General features: G+C 39.8%; 1 protein-coding gene across 1 annotated transcript in view; it reads right to left on the reverse strand.

The window, feature by feature from the left end:
• Positions 1-429: 429 nt before the first annotated feature.
• pgap1 (post-GPI attachment to proteins inositol deacylase 1) overlaps positions 430-25,985 on the reverse strand; it is a 100,743-nt gene continuing 75,187 nt past the window's right edge. The window contains exons 23-27 of the mRNA XM_052018315.1: positions 24,998-25,133; positions 16,324-16,374; positions 9,582-9,835; positions 7,900-8,004; positions 430-1,754 (exon numbers count right to left, since the gene is read on the reverse strand). Coding sequence (XP_051874275.1) covers positions 1,616-1,754; positions 7,900-8,004; positions 9,582-9,835; positions 16,324-16,374; positions 24,998-25,133 — 685 coding nt within the window. The 3' untranslated portion in view covers positions 430-1,615. The remainder of the gene's footprint in view (positions 1,755-7,899; positions 8,005-9,581; positions 9,836-16,323; positions 16,375-24,997; positions 25,134-25,985) is intronic.

A 25,985-nucleotide genomic window follows, 5' to 3' on the forward strand; every position in this document is an offset into this window, starting at 1 on the left:
GTATTTTTTTTTGATAAGGATTGCATTTTATATTCATGATATATCTCTTCAATACCAAGGAGACGGAGTGTAGATCTGGTGTTCAAGAGAACACCTCTGTAGAGTCACAAATGTGATCATGATCTTCTAGTTGCTTAACTTTTAGATTCCTCACCCCACTTCTGTTCTGTCTTTGGCCTCCTACACTGTTCAAATGAAGTTTGATGAAAGCTTAAGGACCAGTACCAAATTTTTTTAACTAACCTTCCAGAAACAAAGTTGATTTTGCCAGAGGATCCTTCTGACCCTCTGGTCCTCCCATTTTTGTCCCCTTTCCCACCCTCCCCCCCCAGCCCACTTTCACCCATCTTCATCCCTTTCCCCTCCTGGCTCCATCCACCCACTTCACACACAAGTGACCCCCCCCCCCCACCCTCCATCTGGATCCAATTGTCGTTCACCTCTCCTTTCTCCTCTAATGGTTCCCATTCTCACCTCCTTTAGTGATCCAAATCCAGCACTGGTAGTGTTTTGTGTTCCTGCTTGTCTCCCTCCAGCAGCTGTCCCCTATCTTCACACTCCCCTCCCCCCACCTTGCTCCATCTTTTTCCCTTTTTCCTCCTCTCTCTGGCTGCCTCCATCTGTCGTTCACCTGCCACTTGTCTTCCAACTCCACTCCTGCTCACCTCTGCTACCTGGCGCAATCTCCCTGTCATCTGACACCCTTCCTCAGTCCACCAATCACCTTGGAATCCTTTCTCACCACTCCTCTTCTTTCCTCCATACCAGCCATCTAGCCACTCTGCTCTCAGTTCTGATGCAGGGTTTCAACGATTTCTTTCCTCCTACAGATGCTGCCCGATCCACTGAGTTCCTCCAGCAGATTGTTTGTCGCTCCAGATTCCAGCATCTGCAGTCTCTCGTGTTTCCATTGATTTTGCCAATATTGGATCATAATCAAAACCACCATTTTTTTCAGTTGACAATGACCTTAATCTTTTCATTTACAACTTCCCTACGCACTTCTTTTGTTTCTCTACTTATCCCTTTCCCACTAACTATTTTGTCATTTAATCATTTCTGCCTTCAACTTTATTAGATCTTTCCTTCTCAAACACTCACATTATTTTGTTCACATGATCTCTCTTACTCAGCCAATTTGACTCCCCAAATTGCATTAACTTTTTCTTTGAAGCTCTCAAAGTGAAATTATTTTTAGCTTACGGGCAACTATAGCATGTTCAAGTTTCTTTGAGGATGATCAAATTTGGATAAAGTTGGAATGTATAAAAGCCCTGAAAATGATCACTTTAAAAAAAGGTTATTGTCACACAAAGGCCCATTAGCAATGTGCCTAGAGAGCAATCTAACAGAGCAACATCCTTAGAGGGCATAAAGATACAATACTCTGCATTGTCATTCAGAGTAACAACACAAAAATATTACCAAACTAGATTTTACAAATACAGTAAACTTTTAGCAAGTTACATGATGGAACAATTCAGCAAAGGCATGCCAATAATGACCAAACACAATTATGTAGCACCCTTAATATTAAAAAAAATATAAAATATTCACCTTCTCAAGTGTTGCACGTACAATGAATCAAACTGGTAATTCATTATGTTGCAGTTATTTATATCAGACAACAAAGTGCATATAAAGCCAATGAAAATGTAGCAAAGTAAGGAACCCTGTACAAGTGCACTAGTCCGAAGGCTGCCATGGCAATGACCAAGAGGGGCTGCAGTCTTGCTGTATATTTCAGTAGCTTACTAATGTGAAAAATAAAAGCCATCATTAGTTACTGAGAGAATTAAACACTGAGAAATATATTTGCATTTTATAATGTCTTACTGCGGCAAAAAGTCTCAAAGTTTAACGGCAGGTAACGGTTCTTTAGTACACCAAAGACAGAAAATATGCTGCAAAATAATTGGTGGTGCTGAACATGGGTTGGGAGATGACGAAGTCCTTGTGCCCATGTTGAGAGGTGTACAATATGCAATATTTATGACAATGCTCTACACAAACTCAACTTCTTGGACCCCAGGCTGTCTAACTGAATGGGTACAACTGCGACTATCTGGAAATTGGAGGCTAAGGTAAAATCATAAAAGCAGATGCAGTATATAGCACCCGCATGAAAAGAACCTTGCAAGGCAAATCAAAATTAACACTTTTTTTTAATGCAAACAGCAGGAAAAGAGGGTGAATTCCTTGAAAATAGATAAAGTTGATATTGTAAGAGAAAGTAATAAAATGTTGAATTGTTACATTGAGTCATGACTGGAGTGGAAAACAGTCACTGACTGGGCACCCTAACTAAAATTAATTAAAGGGATTTGGCAATATTATCGTTAAAAAAATCAGCAATGAAGAAAATAGAGGCTTTAGATTAGAATGACTGAATGCCTTAAACCTTCAGATGATCAGGTAGAGTCAGCATGGACTAGTAAACGTTAGGTCATGTGTGATGAAACTGGGAGTGAAATAATGGACGGGGCAAGGCTACAGATGTCATTTACATGGATTTCAAGTAGAAATTCGATAAAGTAATTAACAAGAGATTGTAACTAAAGTTGAAGGTTATAGGAATGAAGGCTGTTCATTTTCCTAAGTTCACTTCATTGGAAAGCAGCACAATGTAAATCATTTGTTCAAAACAAGTGTGAGACAGTAAACAGGAAGCTACAGGCCAGTTAGTTTAATATTTGTCACAGGGAAACTTTAGAAGGGAATAGCAGGGAACCTTAAAAAATTCATGGCAATTAGGCAAAGTCAACAGGGCTTTGTGAAAGGAAAACAGTGGCTGACGAATTGAGAGGAATTATTCCAAGAAGTAACACACATTCTGGATAAAGGGGAACCAGTGGATGTATGAAGATTTTCAGACAGCATCTGATAAGGTGCCATATCAAAGGTTAATGTGGAAAAGCTCATGGTGGAGGAGGTAACATATTGGCAGGGATAGAAGACTGGCTGGCTTACAGGAAACAAGGGTAGGCATAAAGGGATCTTTTTCTGCTTGGCAAGATGTAAAAAATGGCGTGTCATGGGGATTGGTGCTGGACCATAACTTTTTAGAATTTATCTAAATGACTTGGAGAAAGTCACCAAATGTGTGGTTGCTAAACGTGCAGTAGGAAAGGACATAAGGAGGCTTTAGAGGGCTATAGATAGGCTAATGGAATAGCTTGTGGTCTGGCAAATGGCATTCAGTGAAGAGGGAAAACGTGAAATTGTTCATTTTGGCAATAATGATGAAAAAGCTGCATATTACTCCAATGAAGAGACATTGCAGAACTGACATGCAAAGGGATCAGGGTGTCCTAGTGCATGATTCGCAAAAGGCTAGGTTACAGGTACTGCAAGTAATTAGGTGAGCTAACAGAATGTTATTCTACATTGATAGGGGAACTTAATATAGAAGTAAAGGGATTAAACCTTATCTTAAGGCGATTCCTCAGGATTGAGGATGACTCGCTTCCATTTCAGTATTGTGAATTTTGAGGTGGCTGATGAGGCCAATGTGGGAGCCTCAGACTCTTCCACAGATGGTATAGGAGGTGGCTTACAGGGCAGTTGGATAGGTAGTTATGAGGTAGTGTGCTCCTTCCACCACTTTACATAGGGCATCCTGGACGTTCCTTCTCTGAGTTGTCACGGGCTAGAGGTACCCAGGAGTCAGTGGAGATGTTAAACTTCTAGGAAGCTTTGAATACATCCTTGGCTATTTTTATCTGTCCACATGATAATCTTCTCCCAAAACAGAAGATGGAATCGAGTATCTGTTTCAGGAATATGGTGGCAGGTGTACAAACTTGGCCTATCCCCTTCAGTGATGACAGGGTTATTTGGGACATAGATGAGACCATATCTGAAGGAACAGGTACAATATCGGTGGTCTTATTTAAGGAAGGATGTTAATGGACTGGAAGCAATTCAGAGAAGTTTTACAAGACTAATACTTGGAATAGCCAGGTCACCTTATGTAGAAAGGTAGGACAAGCTACGCTTGGATCTGCTGGAGTATGGAAGAGTGACAGGTGACTTGACTGAAGCATATGAGATCCTAAGTAGTCTTGACAGGATGGGTATGGCGAGGATATTTCTTCTTGTGGAAGGATTTAGAACTAGGGGTCACAGTTTACAAATAAGGGGTGTCCATTTAAAACAGAGAGGAGGCATTTCTTCTTCTCCCAGAGACAAGGCTCTTTGGAACACACTTCCTTATAGAGTAGTGGAAACAGAGTCTTTAAATATTTTTATAGCAGAGCTTGATGGATCCTTGATAAGGGGACAAAAGGCTACCCACAGGTAGACAGGAATTCAAAGTCAAGGTTTAAATCAGATCAGCCATCATTTTATTAAATGGCAGAGCAGCCTTTAGGGGCCAAGTGGCCTATTCCTGCTCCTAACTCATATGCTTGTATTAATGGTTTGCCAAATGGCTGAATGGCAGGATTACAGAGTGGGATTAATGGGCATGTATTCCAATTGGACAGATTAGTGGAGCTCTGTAACCATCAATGCTGTGACCAAGTTGGCCAATGACGTAAAGGTAGACAACATTGTAAGCAGTAGGGATAGCAGCATTAAATTAGAGAGAAATATTCATAAGTTGTACCAAAAAGGAGAACTGCATATTATGGTTTCAGCATTGGCAAATGAGAACTCATTAACTCTGGAGCCAAAAACGAAAAACAAACAAGTTTAAAATGCTGAAAACCTGAAGCAATGGAGATTAAAAGAGACTTGGGATGGATCATTAAAATGTTGTGGGGAGAGACGGAAAATGATCAAAATGTGCTGGGAATGCCAACCTTTATAACCTCTACATCTGGAGGGCTCGAGTATGAATGGGGAAGGGGAGGGTGAAGGAAGAAGTTTGGTACACGCCGAGTAGCCATCTGGAGTACTGTGAATAGTTTTTGGGTGCTGGGCACTATACACAAGGATATCTAGGGCCTGGTGGGAGCACAGCATAGAGTTACCAGGAAAAAAAAAGAGACTTCAAGGAGGGATTGAAGTCTTCCTCAGATCCCCCCAAAACTCTTACTCCTCACCTGAAGCCTATGGCCTCTAGTCTTAGACACCTTCGCTATGGGGAAAAGTTCCTTACTATCGACCCTATTTATGCCTCTCATAATATTGTACATCTCTATCAGGTCCCTCCTCAGCTGCTTTGCTCCAATGAAAACAAACTCACTCTATTTAGTCTCTCCTTATAACTGAAACATTCCATCCCAGGTAACATGCTGCAACCTCACTGCACTCTCTCTAGTGCAATCACGCCCTTTCTATTCTGTGGCAACCAGAATTACACACAATATTACAGCTGTGACCAAATCAATTTATAATTTCCCCACCACTGACATTTGACTTACTAACCTATAGTTGCCTGGGTATACCTGCTACCCTTCTTGAATAAAAGTGCCATAACTGCTATCTTCCAATCATCTGGCACCTCGGCTATGGCCAGCAAATTTTAAATTTCTCCATTGGGGCCCCAGCAATCCCTTGCCACCCATAGCAGCCTGGGATACATCTCATCAGGCCCTGGGGACTTATCCACCTTTATGCTGCTAATACATCCAATACCTCCTTTTTAATATCAACATGCTCTAGAATCTTGAAATTTCCAAATGGAATCTCCAACTACAATGTCTTTCTCATTGGTTTATACAAGTGAAAAGTATTCTTTTAAAGACCTCACCCATGTATTCTAGCTTCACACACACCTTGCCCCTTTGGTCCCCAATGGGCCCCACTCCTGGTTACCCTCTTGCTCTTATAGTTATAAAATGCCTTGAGATTTTCCTTAACCTTATCTGCCAGTGACATTTTGTGGCCCCTTTTTGTCCTCTTAATTTCTTTTTTTTTTAAGTACCCACCTCCCACACACACTTTATATTGCTGATGAGTTCACCCTTTTTCAGTGCTCTATACCTACCACATGCTGCTTTTTTTTTGTTGATCAAATCCTCAATATCCCTTGACATCGAGGGTTCCCTGGACTTGCCGTCTCTACCCTTCACCCTTCTGACAACACATCAGCCCTGAACTCTCACAAACTCACTTTTAAAACATCCCCATAGGTCTACTTTTGCCAGGTCCTGTCTAATGACATATAAATCAGTCTTCCTCAATTTAGGCACTTAATTTCCAGATTATCCTTATCCCTTTTCTAATTACTTTGATACTTACTGAGTTATGATCACTATTCCCAAAGTAAACTTGGCCTGCTTCACTGCCTAGGATTAGGTCTAGCACAGTCCACTCCCAGTGAGTGGGAGTGACTTGGATGAATGACTTGGACTTTTTGTGATTTTTATTATTATTAATGACTTGGATGAGGGGGTAGAAGGGTGGGTTAGCAAGTTTACAGATGACACAAAGATTGGTGGTGTTGTGGATAGTGTGGAGGATTGTCAAAGATTGCAGAGGGACATCGATAGGATACAGAGCTGGGCTGAGAAGTGGCAGACGGAGTTCAATCCGGAGAAGTGCGAGGTGGTACACTTTGGAAGGACAAACTCCAAGGTGGAGTACAAAGTTAATGGCAGGATTCTGGGTAGTGTGGAGGAGCAGAGGGATCTGGGGGGTCCATATCCACAGATCCCTGAAAGTTGCCTCACAGGTGGATAGGGTAGTTAAGAAAACTTATAGGATGTTGGCATTCATAAGTCGTGGGATCGAGTTTAAGAGCTGCGAGGTAATGATGCAGCTCTACAAAACTCTGGTTGGACCACACTTAGAGTACTGTGTCCAGTTCTGGTCGCCTCATTTTAGGAAGGATGTGGAAGCGATGGAAAGGGTGCAGAGGAGATTTACCAGGATGCTACCTGGTTTAGAGAGTATGCATTATGAGGAGAGGCTAAGGGAGCTAGGGCTTTACTCTTTGGAGAGGAGGATGAGAGGAGACATGATAGAGGTGTACAAAATATTCAGAGGAATAGATAGAGTAGACAGCCAGCGCCTCTTTCTCAGGGCACCAATGCTCAATACAAGAGGGCATGACTTTAAAGTAATGGGTGGGAAGTTCAAGGATGATATCGGAGGAAGGTTTTTTTACCCAAAGAGTGGTAAGCGCTGCCTGGGGCGGTGGTAGGGGCAGGTAAATTGGTCAAATTCAAGAGATTCCTAGATAAGCATATGGAGGAATTTAAAATACTGGGATATGTGGGAGGAAGGGGTTAGATAGTCTTAGGCAAGGTTTAAAGGTTGGCACAACATTATTGTGCTGTATGTTCTATCATTCTAGGGCTATTTATGGCATGAGCAGCTTTCCTGGATGGGCTTTAAAAACACCACCCATCTGATGCCTTCACACATGATATTAAAGAGGTAAATAAGGCCACATGTTGTTTGATGATCATTTTTCTCTTCATCTTGATTTTAAAATGAAGTGTTGTCAGGGTTGAGAAGCAGTATAAGAAAAGATTTTGTTCAAACTGTTTAAGAGGTACAGAATTATCCCAAACTTTTGTATGTTACAGAGCCCAATTTTAAAATTTGCTTTCTTAAAAAAAATCTTGTAAAATTCTTGTACAATGTCCCAAATAAAAAGCCTTTCCCACTGTCCTCTTAATATAATGGATTAAGTGTTATGCAGGATAAAAGTTATCTTTTGCATTCACAAATGCATTATTAGTATGAGTTGAAAGATGAATTGTATCAAGAGCATAATTATAATAGTAACTATAACACCAATTCCATTTAAAATGGCTGTTAGGTAGCATTCCTTACACTTTCACTTCAATGTCTAGCTGTCAAATTTTTAATGTTCACAATTTTTTTGTGAAGAGTTGCATAGGAACTGTCAACTTTCTTCAAAATATTCAATCCAGTGTAAGATAAGCGTGAAACTCACTATGTACTTTTCTAACAAGTTATAGGAATACAAAAACAAAATACCTCCTCTTAACAAACGCTGAACGTGAATTAATGAGAATCCCCATCGTCAACACAAGGACAGAAGCAACAATATCACAAGGGTCAGGATCAAGCCTTCTGGCATATCTGATTAATGAAACAAAAATATTAGAGGCACAAGACACTGCAGATGCTGGAATCTGGAGCAAAAAACAAACTGCTGGAGAAACTTAGCCGGTCAGGCAGCATCTGTGGCAGGAAGTGGACAGTCGACATTTTGGGTCCAGACCATTCACCTAGACTGATGAAGGATCTCAACCTGAAACGTTGACTGTTCATTTCCCTCCACAGATGCTGCCTGACTCACTGAGTTCCTCCAGCAGTTTGTTTTTTGAACAAAAATATTACTCTGAAATAATATTGGGAACAGGGAAATAAAAACATGCAAAATTGGAAATCAAACAGAGCATCAGTGAGCAAGTTATTGATGAGTTGGTGCTGCTTCTTGGGAACATGATTTTGTAGGGACCAAAGGAATGGGTATCCCTTTGTCCTTTCAGGATCAAATACCCATCAATGCTAGATGATCCACCTGATTTTATATTTAATGGGCCAACTATTCCCGCTCAATGAAGGAATTATTAAAATAATTTTAAAATTCAATTATTTCAATTTTAACAGGTTTTGAATGCTTCCGAATGCAGGATGTCAACGATCTATTCAACAGTTGTGTGCGCAGTGTTTGTTTTGATCCATTCACGTGGCCAGGATACATCATGCTAGGACCTGGCACTGTGCGGGGTCTCATCCATCAGGCCCAGGACAGTCTCAGTAAACAAGTTCATCCTCTGGATCTCAGGTGCACAGGAAACCAGGTGGCAAATGCTGATTCTGGGACACACTCAGAAAAATCTGAGCCATTGCATTTTGTTAAAGTATTAATATAAAGACGTGGCTTGCCATTTCACAGGGCAGTTAAAAATTAATCACACAGCTGTTAACCTGGACTGACATACAGAGTGGACCAGGTAAGGACAGCAAACTTCCCTTTCTGAAGGGCATGAGTAAACCAAATTTCTTTCCAGTAGTTTCACGGTCACTATTATTGGTGGGGGAACTCAGCTGGCCAGGCAGCATCTGTGGAGGGAAATGGACAGTGGACATAAAGCTTTATCTACTGAACTATGGGTGGGGAATACCAATTTTTACATTTTTATCACCAAATTTCATTGTTGAACAAAAAGCAATATTGGATGTCTACAATGATGCACCTGCACTCTGAACAACTAACCTGAGTGCAATGGGGGGCAAATAAATGTAAACTTCTAACTATGTTGTATGGATCCAAGTGATATGAATAATGCCTTGTTTAAAGGGATTTCACTTCCACTACCTAGTAAAGTGGAACAATATAAATTGTTTTTTTTTCCTCTACAATTTCCCTTTTTTGGCGAAGCACTAAGAGTCATAAACGAAGTAGGCATCACATGCACGGTGCTTGTAGCTTTCCTTTGGAAATAGAATTCTTTTCTGAAAACTAAAATTATTATTTGATAACTGCACTAATGCACTTTGATGTTAAATCAAATTCAAATGATAGATTTTAGCTTTATAAAATGAAATGGAAGCAATAAATAACTTCGACAGTGACCTTCCAAACTGAGATCTTTTTGTGACATTAAAGATTTTCCACAGTCACCCAAACTGCTGAAAAAAAATCTTACCTGAGATTTTTTAACCAATAAATAAATGAAGGTGCACTAAATAGTATAATCCAGTTCAGCAAATGTAAGACTGTAACGTAAATCTTAAGAGTGTCCACTGCATCATCAACATCTGAAACCGAGAGCAGTTTATGACTATCTAGGTTCGGCCAATCTCGTCCTTCTGGGAGATGGTCAGCCTCTCCAGGTCTGTCTTCCTCTTCCTTTGCTGTGGAAGCCATTGCAACTTTCTCCACCATTTCCTGTTGTGGTGCCTGCAAAGCAGAAAATTTGTTTATTATCAAAGTGTTTAAAACAAAGTAAGAAATATTATACAAGGAAATCTGACAAAAACATTGAACTCAAAAGGGAGGACCACAAGCTGTTGTTAGAGGTTTGCCTTAATTTCAGTAAAAATGAATTTATTGCTTAACTGCAAAGATAATTTCAGGGGAACAAACTTAACCAAAAATCCTGAATATTCTTTTTCAATACAGAATTAAAACATTGGATCATTTAAGTTGATGGAATGATGGAATTATTACATGGTGTTAGCAGGACACAATCCATATGTTCTGCATATTTTCCATTCCCACTAAATAGCTTTGGAATTGACACACTTGTAGTTTCTATCGTCAGATGACTCATTGATTGGAAGTGCACCTTTATCTGCCTTGATTTCAAATGGAATAAATTCTAAACAAAAAAGAAGTGATTGATAGGTTGACATCAACACAAGGGAGGGAGATGCTTGGTGGGTTGCTGATGTGTATTTTTGATTTTAAACTCTAATTCTGAGTGTAAATTAATTTAATGGACAGATATGTGGCAGGGCAACTCTGACGAGTGGAATACACTGCCTGTGCCTGTACACTGACTAACTAGCTAAAGGGTTATCAACTGGAGGAGGTCGAGCTCCTAGAGTCTGAATGGCAGCTGACATCACCACAGTCCATTTGCGAGGCAAATGTTTCATGGATAGCATGCTTCAAAAGGTGGTTACCCTGTGGCTTCATACACCTCGGGCAGAGAGGACTAGGTGACTGTGGGGTAGTCAATAACAAAAAAAATACAGATCAGGTAGATCAGTTTTGTTAAACAAAAATAATAATATGGAAATTGGGTTCCCCTTAGGAATACATCGACCCCAAACCAAGGTTCCATGGGTACCTGAGCTTGTGAGTGAGAGCAAGAGAGAGAGAGAAATGTCAACAGAATGTTAGTTGTAGAGGATTCTACAGTTAATAGAGCAGAAAGATGTTTCTATGGCTGCCGATGTGATTTCAGGATGCTATACTGCTGCGTTAAAAGCTATCAATGAGAAGCCGCATATTCTGGAGGAAATGGGAATTGCCTGAGACTTTGCAGAGCAGAAGAAATGGATGCTTTTCTCAACGAATATTTGCGACCATCTTCATAAAGGAGGAGCAAGATACTGGTGTTGCAGTTAAGGGAGAAGGTGGTGAAATGTTGGATGGGATAAACATGGTCAGGGAGGAACTATCAAGGGGTTGAGCATTTTAAAAATCACCAGGCCTGGATAAAATACATCCCAGGCTGTTAAATGAAGCAAGGGAAATAATGGCTGAGGCTTTGGCCCTCATTTTTCAATCCTGCTCATTTACAGGAGTGGTACCAGAGAAAAGGGAGACTGCTAACATTGTACTGTTGTTTAAAAAAGGGAGCAAGGGATAAACCATGACCTGTGGTGTTGGAAAGTGGGATTAGGATAGTTCCCTTCTTCCACTTACGTGGACATAATAGTCATTTGGCCTTCCTGTATCTTAAATTTTCAGTGATTCTAAACAAGGAACTGTCTTCCTTTTACTTAGGTGGGTTTGGGATGATGACGGTAGAGAATAAATACTTTTCAGAAATAATGTTAGAAAGCAATGAATGACTCCTCCAAGAGTCTCAATTCTGTCAGCAATCATGGGGACAAATTGCAAGACATCTGCTCTTCCTACGGCCACCTAAAAATACCTTTTGCCCAATTTCAGTGGGATATGGGCCAAACGTGGGCAAATGGGACTAGCTTAGATGGGAATCTCGGTTGGCATGGACCAGTTGGGCTGAAGAGCCTGGTTTTGTGCTATATGACTTTTCCTTACAAGTGGCAAGCTTCCAAAAATTCTCCTTTGACATGAACAACATACATTTTGTTTTAAGGCTCTCTCTCGCTGCTAAAATCATGCACAGTTGATTTTAAATCAAACATCATCCCTTTTCCTCATACTTAATGCAAGGTGCTTCCAAATGAGCAATAGCGTGCTGAGCTAAATTAGCCTAAAAGTAAATTTATATTGCAGCTGTATCCTATGTAATTCTATTTATACTGCTTGGTTCCAATCTCATTTTAGGAAAAAGCCCTGGACCAGAAAATCCCTACTTCCTAATCATTTCAAACAAGATCAGGCTAAATGCCTAAGGTATACATCAGATACTTAGAGAACATTTTGGAAACCCCACTTAACCCTGCACTTGAAATACACATCATGCAATGTCATCTCAAAACGTAAGAACATTCCTCCAGAAACCGTCTTTAGTGCTCAAAACATGTTGCAGTTTCAGGTGCAATTCTAGTCATTAAAAAATAATCATAAGAACTATAGGTGCTGGAGATGTAAAGTAATAACAGAAAATGCCGAAACACTCAGCATGTCAGGCAACATCAGTAGAAGAGAAATAGTTAATGTTTCAGATCCAAGATCCTTCATCAGAACTAGGTCAACTCTGACAAGCCCCAGTCAAGGTGTTTTAGTATTGCAATAACACTGGTATCTGCCCAATGTAGAAAAGTTGCTAAGATTCATCTTATTCACAAAAAGCAAACAAATTCAATGTGCTTAATTACCACTATCCTCTTTACTCAGAATCATCTGTAAAATGATAGGTGTTGTGGCAGGACCATCAAGTGTCTCTAACTCACTAATTATCTAAGCTTGGGTTCGACCAGAGCCACTCAGTTCCTGATTTCACAGCAGCATTAGTCCAAAAAGAGCTGAATTCCACAGCTGAGGTGAGTGTGACTATTTGACATCAGAGCAGCATTCACTATATCTAGCACCAAGCCCCAATAAAATTGAACTGGGACATGAAGATTGCTAGAATCATACCAAGTACAATGGAAGATGTTTGTGATTATTGGAGGGCAATAATCTCAGAGGTCACCTCTGCAGGAGAAACTCAGGGCTTCAGCTGTTTCCTGTCACAATGTCAAAAATGGGGATTCACCAAATTTCACACAGTTCAGTTCCACTGGCATCTCATCGCAGATTGAAACCAACATGCTGCAAAAATTGGACAATGGGCTGAGAAATGACAAGTAACCCACAGGCCATACAAATATCAGGCAATGACCCTCTCCAAGAGAGTCGAATCAACCTTCAGGATATTTAACAGCATTACCATTATTGAAGCACCTATCAACATCTGAATTATGGCCAACTAGAAACCAGGACAGCCACCTAACTATAGTGGTTACAACATGTCAGAGGCTGGGTATTTTGAAGAAGTGCCATCCACAAGATGCACTGCAGCAACATGCCAACGCTTCTTCAACACCACACCCAGAACCCTGTGGCCTCCACCACCTGAAAGGACCACAGCATATATTTGGGAACTGGCTTCATGTTCTTCTCAAAGTTACACACCTTTTTTAATTGAATTTAAGTTTCCTTTCCTTCACAATCATTAAGTCAAAGTCCTAGAAGTCCCTTACTAAAAGAAGTACAGGTGACCCCGCATTACAGTTTAGGTAACAGCAATTCGCCTTTATGGAATTCACAAATCATTACCAAAATATCTGATATATGGAATAAAAATTCACTCTTAGGGATTTTATGTGAAAAAGGGAAACACAAATTGTATACAGAGAACTGAAGTAGGTTACCAATGATTTCAGGCTGCCAGTTCGCAGCGGGAGGCCACTTAAGGCATTTGCTTTGGAACCTGACAAAGCAATCTCTTCTATTGATACTTGTACAATAGTACTTTATCAACCAATGTAACATCCATTTCTAATTAATTAAAACAACAACCCTCTTTCTTCTCCCTACAACACAAATCAGAATTCCCTTGCCTATAGATTGCACACCCTCGGGGGCAGGGCACTAAGGTGAGAGAAAATCTTCCTGTAGGAACGCATCTCCACTTATAACGTGGGGTTCAATGGGAATAAAGTGTCTGTGTTACATAGAATCATGATATGAATGGCTTTCTTGGAATGCAACCCCTTTCTAGCCCTACCTGTCTCATAATGCAGGTGTAGCCTGAATATTAAACAACAGATAGCAGCGATTCAAAGCAACTCATCACTGCCTTCTCTAGAGCGTTTAAGGGTGAACATCAAAAAAATGGTCTTGCTGGTGATGCCATTGGCTTCAATGGCAAGTTCAAAGAAAGCTTCGTTTGGCTTCATTCCAGAGTCAGGTCAGGATCAAAAAGACAAACTAAAATTACCTTTATAATAATCAGAATTCAGAGTCACACTATGGCTTTTCATTAAATTTCATAAAATGGATTTTAGAATGACCAGCAGAGAGGCTAAAATGCTCACCATTATTAGATAAATTGAATGGATTGAACAAAAACCAACTTAATTTTTCACAGACATAGTTAATGTGCAAATTGCCTTCACAGATACCCTGGTCCTTCACAGGATATGCTGTTACAACCCTCACAATAGACTTGGCAACGAGACGACTACAATTAAATACAGGCTGTAACAGATCACTAGTAAAATATTAAAGGGTGTAAAATTTAGAGCTGGTGCATGCAGGAATAAACAAGTTTTTAACAACACATTACTTAATAAGGTGATAACAGGTCCTGAAAATTCAATTTTACAATTGTGTGGTCTCAATTCCTTCTACGAAAATCAGTTTTAGAGATTTATTCTTTCTGGTTTGGACTTACCTGAACCATATCTAAGAACTTATTAATCTGTTAGTTGAATAGCTCCTGTTGATTTCTCTTCTCAAATATACCACAGACCTTGTGTAGATGTAATGCTGAATCAGATATTAATCTATTGCAAGCCTTTGCTCTAAAGCCCCTTTAAATTTTAGTTACAGCTGTAGTAAGATCAATGGTTGACATTGTTCTTTGACATGATCTGCAAAATCCGGCCAATATATCAATAAATTTGGCTTTTGTTCATTTTTTTTAAAGAAGAGTGTTGACCATAACTTCCAGTGTTTAAAAAAAAGCATGTAATACCCATTTCAAACATTAACTAAAATGTCAAGTTACCTGGCCACAGTTTCTATAAACACTTGTGAAGCACATTGTTCATATTTACAAAAACAATTGTAACCAAGTGGAGTCAGTGAAAGGCAACTCCTCTTTGGAAATAAGAGTTTGAGCCCACCCTGCCGCATTGGAATGCAAGGCTCTTTCCACCAGTTTTAAGGATCTTATGCAAAATTATTTCAGATAGCCCTATGCAGGTACCCTTATCTGCTAGCTGGAAGCACAAATCTACCCACAATTTGGCATAAATTGCCTTTTTAATATACGACATAATTTAGAATTGCCATAAAGATGACTTCACTTAATATTGCACTTAATCCAGCTTGCTGATCACGCTCAGCACATCATTCCTGCAGCCATACTTATTGCACTACCTCATGTCTAAATGTCCTGCAGGCCTCATTGTCACAGCCGTCCAATGAGGCAGCAGCCCACAGGGGTTGTTTAGACCTCAGGCAGCAGATCTTGTGGCATGGCCCTAGACGATTCTGATGGCCTTTTGACAACTCACTGCTGTCGGAGACATTTAAAAACAGTTCAAAGGGAGTAAAATAATTAAAAATGAAAATTAAATAGAAAGGTAGACAGTAAAAACACTTTATATTCTATAAGTTAATTAAAAACTTAAAGAACAAGTTTTATTTTCAATCAAGATTGGAGATCCCATTGAAATGAATGGGGCTGCGCTACATATACCAGCCTTGGTGTGAAGTGCTTCTAGTGCCCCAGCTCAGGAGATCTGTGCTCCACCCCCAGACTCAGTACTGTTCAGTAGCAGTGCAGGAGGTCTGACTTTTGTGCTGCTATGCATTTTGCAGATGTTAGCAATGACCACTGAGGTGAAAAACAGGATTAAACAAATGCACCGATTATGGCAGCAGCATAAGTGACTTAAGAGGTAAACGTGGCATCCTCCATTGATGGAATTCTTACATACATTCCAGAGCAAGTGTGTGGTCCAAGAAATAGCCCAGAGCAACTTGTCATTCCAACACAAAGGTGAAGTGGAATTATAAAGCCTTGCCAAAATCCATCTTGTTAAAATCTTACATTGTGAAAATATGAATTTTTATTGCCATATTCCTTACCCATTAACCTTAATTGTCTGAATGCTGAATATGTACATCCTACAATGGAATAGTTCTTGTAAATTTCATACGATTTCAAAGTTCTTACATAAAGCAATTCTGCCTGCTGGATGTGTTCTTTCCATTAACAAACAAACTGGAGTTTAACAAAAAGTGCAGCAACTTATTGCAACTAATTGCAGGCTCTAATATACTGAGTCAATGACTGTTTCATAAGTTTTTGTCAATGAGGTTACCTCATACAGACTATAAAATACCAGAATAAATATTATGCAATCCTCCCCAACAGTGCAGGGAAAGGGAGAAGCAGGTGACCAGATGTTTCTTTTTGTCCAGGGAGCAGTGGAATCATCCTGTAATAGTGCAATGCCTAAAGCTACTCACAGCATAAGTACTAAAAATAAATAAAAACACAGCCATACCAAATTAAGAATGCCTTTCATTGTTTGCACTGCAACTTGCAGGCTGAGGACCTGAGGGGGGAAAAACAAGCATATTAATTAAATATTCAGTTATTATCCACTAATTTATGACACATTAAAAATACTTCCATTGAGAATACCTACACATAAATGTTTCAAATTTAAATTAATGACAATGGTCAGAACTGTTATTTCAGTAGTGTACTGTTATATTTCAAAGGCTGCGAAGTATTTACCAAATGAATTATTTTTGGAATGTAATAACCATCACATTCATGTTGATTTATTGGCGTTGGCCCATGCACTGTGAAGAAATAAGGGATTATCTCTTCTAAAAAAAAGTAGCTGGATCAGCACTTGAAGAGCCACAACCTGCATGGCAATGGACCAAGAGAAATAGGATAAACATTTTGACCAGAAAGGCTTCCTTACTTTATATGATTCTAACACTGGGAGGAATGCAATCAACCTGTTCTCCCGTATTTGATTGGGGTGGGTGTTTCTTGACAGATTCTCGCATAACCACCGTCAGCAACAACATTGCTAGATACAAAGAAAGGATATACGTACTGCAGGAACCCATTATAAAGGCAACAGTTTTTTTAAAAAGAGAAGTAAATAAAAGAATGCCATTTTTTCACAAAGCCCCTAAAATGCTTCACGTTCCTGAAATTGATCAGTTAACTTGGATAGGGACCAAAAGATATGAAGAATACCCATGTGTCGAGAAGTAAAAGGCCATCAAGAGAAAAAGGCAAATTATTGGGCTGTAAAAAGAACATTTAAGCATAACGTTATAAAAAACCACAGCAAACAATTGAAGTTAAGTTGGAAGGACAGAACCTGAATGAACCAAAATTATCAGGAAAAAAAGCACAGTAACTAACTTTAAAGAAAGCACCTAAAGGAAATTAATTAATAAAAACATCCAAGAAAAACACAAGTTGAAAATAATGATGCTTCCAACATAAAAGGTTGGGTCACTTTTGGACAAAGATTGGCAGAGCAGTAATTCTGCATCTTAACAGAATAGAAGCAGCGTGAAAAGTAAGCAGTATAAAACTATTCAGAAGATCAATTTAAATTTGTCAGGAAATTTATGATGAACATCAGAAATTATAGATTAGGCAGTCCCTCATGCTTGCTCCATGAGTTTGTAAGATCATGGCTGATCTACTCTTTGGTTTCCATTTTATTTCCTGTCTGTTCCCCACAACCTTCGATTTCGCATAAGCACAACTTGCCTGTCTTAGCCCTTACAGTCCTCCAAACTGCAAAGATTTGCAACCCTGAGGGAAATAATTCTTCCTCATTTCAGTTCTAAGTGATTACCTGCTATCTTGGAATGTATCCCCAGGTGAGACCCTCCCTCTTGGGGAACATGTTCACAGTATCTACCACCATCCTGCCTCCTCAGAGGCTTAAATGTTTTTCTTCTCAACCCCAGAGAGTGTACACTCATTCTGCTCAAACTTTCCTCAAGAGACAACCTCCTCATCTGAGGAATCTATGTGTTTAATCTTTGCTGCACTGCTTTCAAAACAAATATATCCATTTTCAAAAAAGAAATCAAATTGGATTTCAGGGAGAGACAGTAGAGAAATTAGTAGTAGCATGTGTGGATAAAAAGATGGAGAGATACCAAAGAAATAGATGCTAGAAATTGCTCCCAGTACTACACCAACATACTTCAATTTACTTTATTAAAGATGCTAAACACAACATGACAAACCTTCCAGTGAACCAGGTGAGCTTAAAGGGAGCACAGTGTACAGGGTCCCAGTGAGCTACAAGGGAGAGGGGTGGGGTGGAAACAGAGCCGCTATGATCTTAAAGGGATTATTGGAATAGGGCCGTAGTGTGTTTAAAGGAAATGTGAAACTGGATGAGCCAGATATCAGAATTTGCCACTTATTGGAATTTTATTTTATTACAATCCTTGAAGCTAGCCTCAATTAATTTAAAACATTCCCATTTTATGATGCAAGACAAATAGAAAAGCCACTGGAGGTAAAATATGAGGTGATCTCAATGAAATATATAAGATTCTGGTTCATTTGACTGAACAGGCAAGACCAATGGAGAAGAGCCTCAAAATAAGGAGGGGTGTGGTGAAGGTTCTTAACTTGAAGGGCTGAAAATCTTTGGAAATCTCTACTTCAACGTTGAGTCATTTATGTATGAGATGCATAGATTTCTGGCATCAAGTGATACTGGGATGGAGGGTGGCCTTGAGGTAGAGGATTAGCAATTAATTTATTGAAAAGTGGAGCTGGTTCGCAGGGCCTTACGGCCTAATTTGTTTCGCTCGTGAGTCCAGTGAAACACAAGAGTAAAAGACAATCAGAAAGAAAATGTTAAAGTAAACAAATAAAAACTGACAGAGATAGGACTTTTGATCATATATTAAATGCTTACATCCTCCAAAAAATTGCAAGTTATATGCCGTCCCTAAGTAATGATAAGAAAGACAAAGTTAAAGTTGCACAGAAAGCAAGAAAATAATAAAGACAGGCTAATAATCCTGAAAATAAACAAGTTCCCAGGAAGTGATGGCATACAGCTTCTACAGACAGAGATAACAGAGCTGTGAGAAACAAGCAGTGATCTCAAGGGAGATAATAAATACTGGGATTGTGCCAATAGATGGGAAACAGACCAAAATGGATGAAAAGAAGGGGGTGGGAGAACTATTACAGAGTTACTGGAACATGAGAAACAGATTAATGTGTTCAAAAGGATAACAAAACAGCCGTGGCAAATGTAGACCCATCAGTCATATTCTGTGTCAAATAATGTCATCAATTAGGAGCAAACTTGAGGATTATCTGTACAATAATTAGTTACAAACTGGAGTCAAAGAGGTAACCTCCTCTGCAGCCTGATCTATTGTGTATTTCTCAGCATGTTCTTTTTACTTCATCTTCTCAGCATCAATCCTGTTTGACCAAATCCCTTGTCTTTTTGAGGATAATCGCCCAGTGCATTTTGGCAGCACAATAGTGAACCTAGACTTTCAAAACATACAAAACAGTGTTCTGCACAAAAGAACTCACATTCAACCTGAAAGCTTTAGATATTCAGGATAAATTTTGGAAACTTATATTGAAAAAAATTGGTTCAAATTAGTATTACGTCAGTTTGGTGACAAGTATGGAGTGGGGTCTCTGAAGGCTTGGGCCAAGTTTATTACTGTTCATAACCTGTATACATAATAATCTCAAAACAGCCTTATTTATAGATTATACCAAATCTAAGGAAGGACTGTGAAATAAGAGGAGGAACAACTGAATTTGAAGAAAATTAAGTGGTCAGAACATTGTTTAATTAAATTTAAGCCTGTCCTGCAAATCCCAAGGCATTGTACAAGTATATCAGGAGGAAGAGGATAGCCAGGGAAAGAATGGGTTTCCTTAAGCCAGGCAATGAGGGCAGGGTCCTAAATAATACTTCTTATCTGTATTCACCAAGGAGAAGGACGTGCAAGATTGAGAGTTCACAGAGGGGTGCACAGATAATCTGCAGCAGGTCAGTACTGAGGAGAAGGTGAAGATATTAGATATCATGGGAGGTATAAGGGTTGATAAATAACCAGAGCCAGATGAGATCTATCCAAGATTGCTATGGGGAGCAAGGAAGGAGATACCCACTGCAATCAGTGAGGATAGGCAGCAATACCTCCGGCACAATTATTCTCAACACTGGTGCCCCACAAGGCTGTGTCCTCAGCCCTCTACTCTACTCCCTATACACTCACGACTGTGTGGCCAGATTCTGCTCTAACTCCATCTACAAGTTTGCAGATGATACCACCGTTGTAGGCCACATCTCAAACAGTGATGAGTCAGAGTACAGGAAGGAGATAGAGAGCTTAGTGGAATGGTGTCATGACAACAACCTTTCCCCTCAATGTCAACAAAACAAAAGAGCTGGTCATTGACTTCAGGAAAGGGGGCGGCGTACATGCACCTGTCTACATCAATGGTGCTGAGGTCGAGAGGGTTGACAGCTTCAAGTTCCTGGGAGTGAACATCACCAACAACCTGTCCTGGTCAAATCACGTAGATGCCACGGCCAAGAAAGCTCACCAGCGCCTCTATGTCCTCAGGAGGCTAAAGAAATTTGGTTTGTCCCCTTTGACTCTCACCAACTTTTACCGATGCACCACAGAAAGCATCCTATCTGGATGTATCACGGCTTGGTACTGCAACTGCTCTGCCCAAGACCACAAGAAGCTGCAGAGAGTTGTGGACACAGCCCAGCGCATCACGGACACCAGCCTCCCCTCCTTGGACTCTGTCTTTACCTCTCGTTGTCTTGGTGTAGCAGCTAGCATAATCAAAGACCCCACCCACCCGGGTCATCCTCTCTTCTCTCCTCTTCCATCGGGTAGAAGATACACGAGCCTGAGGGCACGTACCACCAGACTTAAGGACAGCTTCTATCCCACTGTGATAAGACTATTGAACGGTTCCCTTATACAATGAGATGGACTATGACCTCACGATCTACCTTGTTGTGACCTTGCACCTTACTGCACTGCACTTTCTCTGTAGCTGTGACACTTTACTCTATACTTTTATTATTTTTTACCTGAACTACATCAATGCACTCTGTACTAACTCAATGTAACTGCACTGTGTAATGAATTGACCTGTACAATCGGTTTGTAAGACAAGCTTTTCACTGTACCTCGGGACAAGTGACAATAATAAACCAATACCAAGGATCTGACGGAGAATCTTGCATCTTCATTAGGCACAGGTAAGAAGCCAGAAGACCGGAGGATAACTAATGTTGTTCCTTTATTGAAGAAGGTCAGCAGGGATAAGTCAGGTAACTACAGGCTGCTGAGCCTTACGTCAGTGATAGCGAGATTATTGGAGAAGATCCTAAGGGATCTTTTGGACATTTGGCAAGCCAGAAGTAGATCAGGGATAGTCATCGTGACTTTGTGCAAGGAGAATCCTGCCTCACTAATTTGACTGAGTTTTTTTTTGATGAAGTAACTAGGAAGATTGATGAGGCAGTGCAGTAGAAGTTGTGTATGTCAACTTTAGTAAGGCATTTCACAAAGTCCAAAACAGATAGGCTGGTCCAAAAGGTTAAGGCACATGGGATCCATGATGAACAGAGTGACCTTGGGGCTGAAGTCCATAGTTCCCTGAAAACGGCAACACAGGTAGATAGACATGTTTGCCTTCATAGATCAGGGCACAGAATATAAAATTTGGGATGTTATGTTGCAACTTCAGAAAATGCTGGTTAGTCTGCACTGCAGTCGTACGTACGGATCTGTTTGCCACACTCTATGAAGGATGTATTTGCATTGGAGAGAGTGCAGAGGAGATTCACCAGGATGTGGCCAGGATTGGAGGACTTCAGTTATGGAGAGAGACTGGAGAGACTAGGTTTGTTTTTCTTGGAGCAAAGAAAGCTGAGGGAGATGTATAAAATTACAGGAGGCACAGATAGGGTAGATAGAAGCTTTTTCCCCACGGTGGATGGAATCTTTTTCCCACAAAAGAGGAAGGAATTTTAAAGAGGTAAGTTTTTTGACATGGAGAATGGTTGATATTTGGAACCCACTACCAGAGGTGGTGGAATCAAATACATGTAAGAGACATTTAGGCAAGCACATAAATAGGCAAGGCCTAGTAGAATAAGAACCTAATACAAGTAAATGGGATTAGTATAGATGGGCAAAACAGGCCAGCATGGATGTGGTGGGCTGAAGGACCTGTTTCTGTGCTGTACAACTCTGACTCTACTGCAGAACCATATGATATAGATTTGACAAATGTTACTGAAATAGCTAAGAATATAGGTAGCCAAGACCTTTGATTCTTACCATGCTCAACATATCCAGCCATTATGGAACAACAATTAACGAAGAAAACTGAATGCTGAACAACAGAATCAAAATAGTAGAATACATGTCAACGGCTGCCTTGGGAGCTCTACATCACAAGGACTGTGTCTAGTTTTGAGCAATATGACAAAATAATTAATTGCAAGGAAAAGGTAAATCAGTCATATTATTCTTGATTAAATTCAAAGGGTTGATATGGTCATTATTTTAAAATGTAAACTTGAAAATTACTTCAGCAAGGGCAATCAAAGCATGAATATAGAATGGCAGATAACATAGTGAAGACTGTCCAGGAAGTAATTCAGGGTTGCTTGAATGGAATCATTAAAGTGAACTCAATGGCCTGGATCATCTTGAATTGTAATGTAATCAACTGGTCAAAATAGATATTAAACATTTACTTATATGGTGACTTAACCTGTTGATTTATAGGAGTTTAGATAATGGATAAGAATTCAGCACAAGTGCATTGTGCCAATTATTGTTCCAATTTGGTTACATCAGAGGTTTATATGACAAGGAAAGTTTGGGACAAGTTGTAATTTCAATCTTGAAAGAAAGAGACCGAAAGCAAACATAAGGATTCATAAAGATGGTATACATTGTGGAAAAGATTAGTCCCGAATAGCATTTCAAACTGAACTGTAATAGTGGTTCAAACTTGCAAAAATTAAGTTTGGAATAGTGTCATACTGATCCTTGAATAATCAATAAATTCCAACAAGAATGTACAGACGAAAAACCCAAGAATAACTTAAGCAAAACAAAAATCAATGCTGTAAGTCTCTGACGTATTTCTGGCTGAATGAGCTAAGATGAGATGAACTGCCTTCTTTGTCTACTTCCATGTTCTTGCGACATGGAATCTTAAAAAGCTCATCAACGTGCAGTTCAGTCTACATTAACTATTCGACATGGAACATAAACCCAGAGCCTTCAGTTCCTGAGGCAGTGGACTACCCAACTGAGCTATGGGGGTAAAATTAAATATGAATGACCACTTGACCAAAAAGCTGTTGGTCTCTATAAACTACACCATGTGCCAGTTGCTGTACTCAGGTGGAGAGTGGCAGATGGCAGGTGAAATATTTATAGACATACCACTCAAAAGCAGAAAAGGCCAGAAGTCCTTTTGGACAAAACTATGGAAATATGCTGCCAAGGGCAATAGAAGGTGATATTGGGGAAGTTAGAGCTCAAATATTCATCTCTAAAAAAGCAGAGCAGTACCAAATAATGTTCAGTGCCAAGTGAAGAGAGGTTAGGCAAATGAATAGGGATCAACCACAACTTCAACAATTGAATAGTACTAAATATGTTAAAAAATTATTTCTTCTCCCATTATTTTGAAGGTCTTCCAGTACTTATCATCAATACCCCAAGGACAATCTCTTTACTTCCAGCAATTTGAAGTTAAGTGGAAAGAGAAACAGTTTCAGGTCCAGGACCCTTCACCAGAACTGGAAAAGAGAGAAACATGTTAGCTTAGGTGGCAGAGAAGGTGGGGGAGGGCTGTGACTGGAATGATGGGAAATTCTCTGATAGGGCCTAATATGGCAGACTATACAAAACAGAAGGAAAAACTGAGCCAAAACTATGGCAGGTAAAAATAGCCAGATGGCATACAAACAAAAAAGAGCAAGTCATCTAAAGTTGGAGTATTCAATATGGAGTCTAGAAGGCTGCAACATGCCCAAACAGAAGATGAGATGCTGGTCCTTGGGCTTTATTCTAATAGTGCAGGAGGCACACATGCAGAAAGGTCAGAGTGAGAGTGCAATGGTGAATTAAAGTGAGAGGCAACCGAAAACTCAGGGTCATTCCTGCAGACTGAATGCAGTTGCTCCACAAAGCAATCATTCAATCTCTGGTTTCTCCAGAGTAGAGGTGGCTACAATGTGAATACTGAATGCAGTGCATTAGATAGGAAGAAGTGCAATGAAATGCTGCTTCACTTGGAAAGTCTGAGTCCCTGCATGGTGGGAAAGGAAGAGGTGAAAAGACAGGTGTTGCACCTCCTGCAGTTGCATGGAAGAGTGCCATTCGGCAGGCAATGATAGGCAGGGAAAGGAGAGTGGACCAAGGAGTCACAGGGAGTAATCCTTCGGAAATGCTGAAAGGGGAGGGGTGGGGAATTTGTGTCTGGTGGTACATTCTTGTTGAAGCTGACCTGAAATGTTAACAATTTACCTTTCCACAGATGCTCTCTGACTTGCTGAAAGTTTCCAGCATTTTCAGTTTTTATTTCAGATTTCCAGCACCTGCAGCTTCTTTGATTTTCAACAACTAATTCAAAAATTGTTGTCCTTTTCAACAAATAAAGTGAGGCAATTCAAAATGTTTGGTCAAGAATGTATTTAATGTTGTTTTCGCTAACTGGTTCAAAAGTAAACGCTTCTCATTGAATAAATGGGATAGCATGTTAACTGATCTGTTTTCATTATGAAGTTACCTCGAATTAAAATTTTTTAAAATTTAAATAATTTAAAAAAAAATTATTTACAGCGTGGTAACAGGCCCTTCTGGCCCAAACGAGTCCGCGCCGCCCATTTTAAACCCAAATTGACCTACCCGTACGTCTTTTAGAATGTGGGAGGAAACCGGAGCATCCGGAGGAAACCCACGCAGACACAAGAGAACGCACAAACTCCTTACAGACAGCGACAGGAATCGAACCCCGATCACTGGCACTGTAATAGTGTCGCGCTAACCGCTACGCTACCATGCTATACAATTACCTAACAAACATTATATCATCAGCGAATGATTTAATATGATGACTAAGTAACAAGTAAATATTACCTTTAAAAGATAGAGAAGGTAACCAAATATGAGAGCAACTGCACCACAGGTTGTCCAGATGACAAAGAGGAGGAAAATCATAATACAGGAACTTTGAAGATTTATTAGCTCATATTCTTTCTTAACAATTGATGGCCTGTAAGAATGGGAACAATGAAATGCACTTGAGCATTTTTGAGTGTCACAACAATGGTTTAATGTGAAATTCTCATTTCATCTTCTTTCAATATTTACACCAGAATCAGGTTTATCATCACTGACATATGTCGTGAAATTTGTTGTTTTGTGGCAGGAGTACAGTGCAAGACACAAAAGACGTAAAAATTACTATCAGTTACAAAAATAAATAAATATTAGTTGTTTCAAGAGCAGTAACCCCCCTCCTTTTAAATTCAATTCATTTCAACAAGCTCTGGCTATTTTAGTCAGTCCTGTTACACGCATCAGATCAGTAAAATACAAATTAATTTAATTCCGTAACAGTAGAAACTTTCAGAATTGTTCAATGTTGACGAAATGAAACCAGCAAATCTTTCATCTTGGGCCAGTGCACAGTTTCTATGGAGCCTTAAATTTTAGTGTCACATTAAAGACCCTTGCCCAAAGCAGTCTAGTTATCTACAAACACAAATGACATTCCAAAAATTCTAACTATTAAGCTCTGGAGAGATATACTTCAACACAAGGATCCAATAAAGATGAAAAACTGCTATTGAAGAATCTATGGTCTGACCCCTATCTTCCAAATGTATGACCTTAAGGTTAATAAGACCATAAGACATAGGGGCAGAATTAGGCTATTCGGCCCATCAAGTCTGCTCCGCCAATCATGGCTGATTTTTTTTCAACACCATTCTCCCATCTTTTCCCTGTAACCCTTAACCCCCTTAGCAATCAAGAACCTATCAATCTCTGCCTTTAATACACCCCATGACTTGACCTCCACAGCCATCTGTGGCAATGAATAACACAAATTCACCAGCCTCTG

This window comes from Pristis pectinata, chromosome 1 (assembly GCF_009764475.1).
Source record: "Pristis pectinata isolate sPriPec2 chromosome 1, sPriPec2.1.pri, whole genome shotgun sequence".
Lineage (NCBI taxonomy): Eukaryota > Metazoa > Chordata > Chondrichthyes > Rhinopristiformes > Pristidae > Pristis > Pristis pectinata.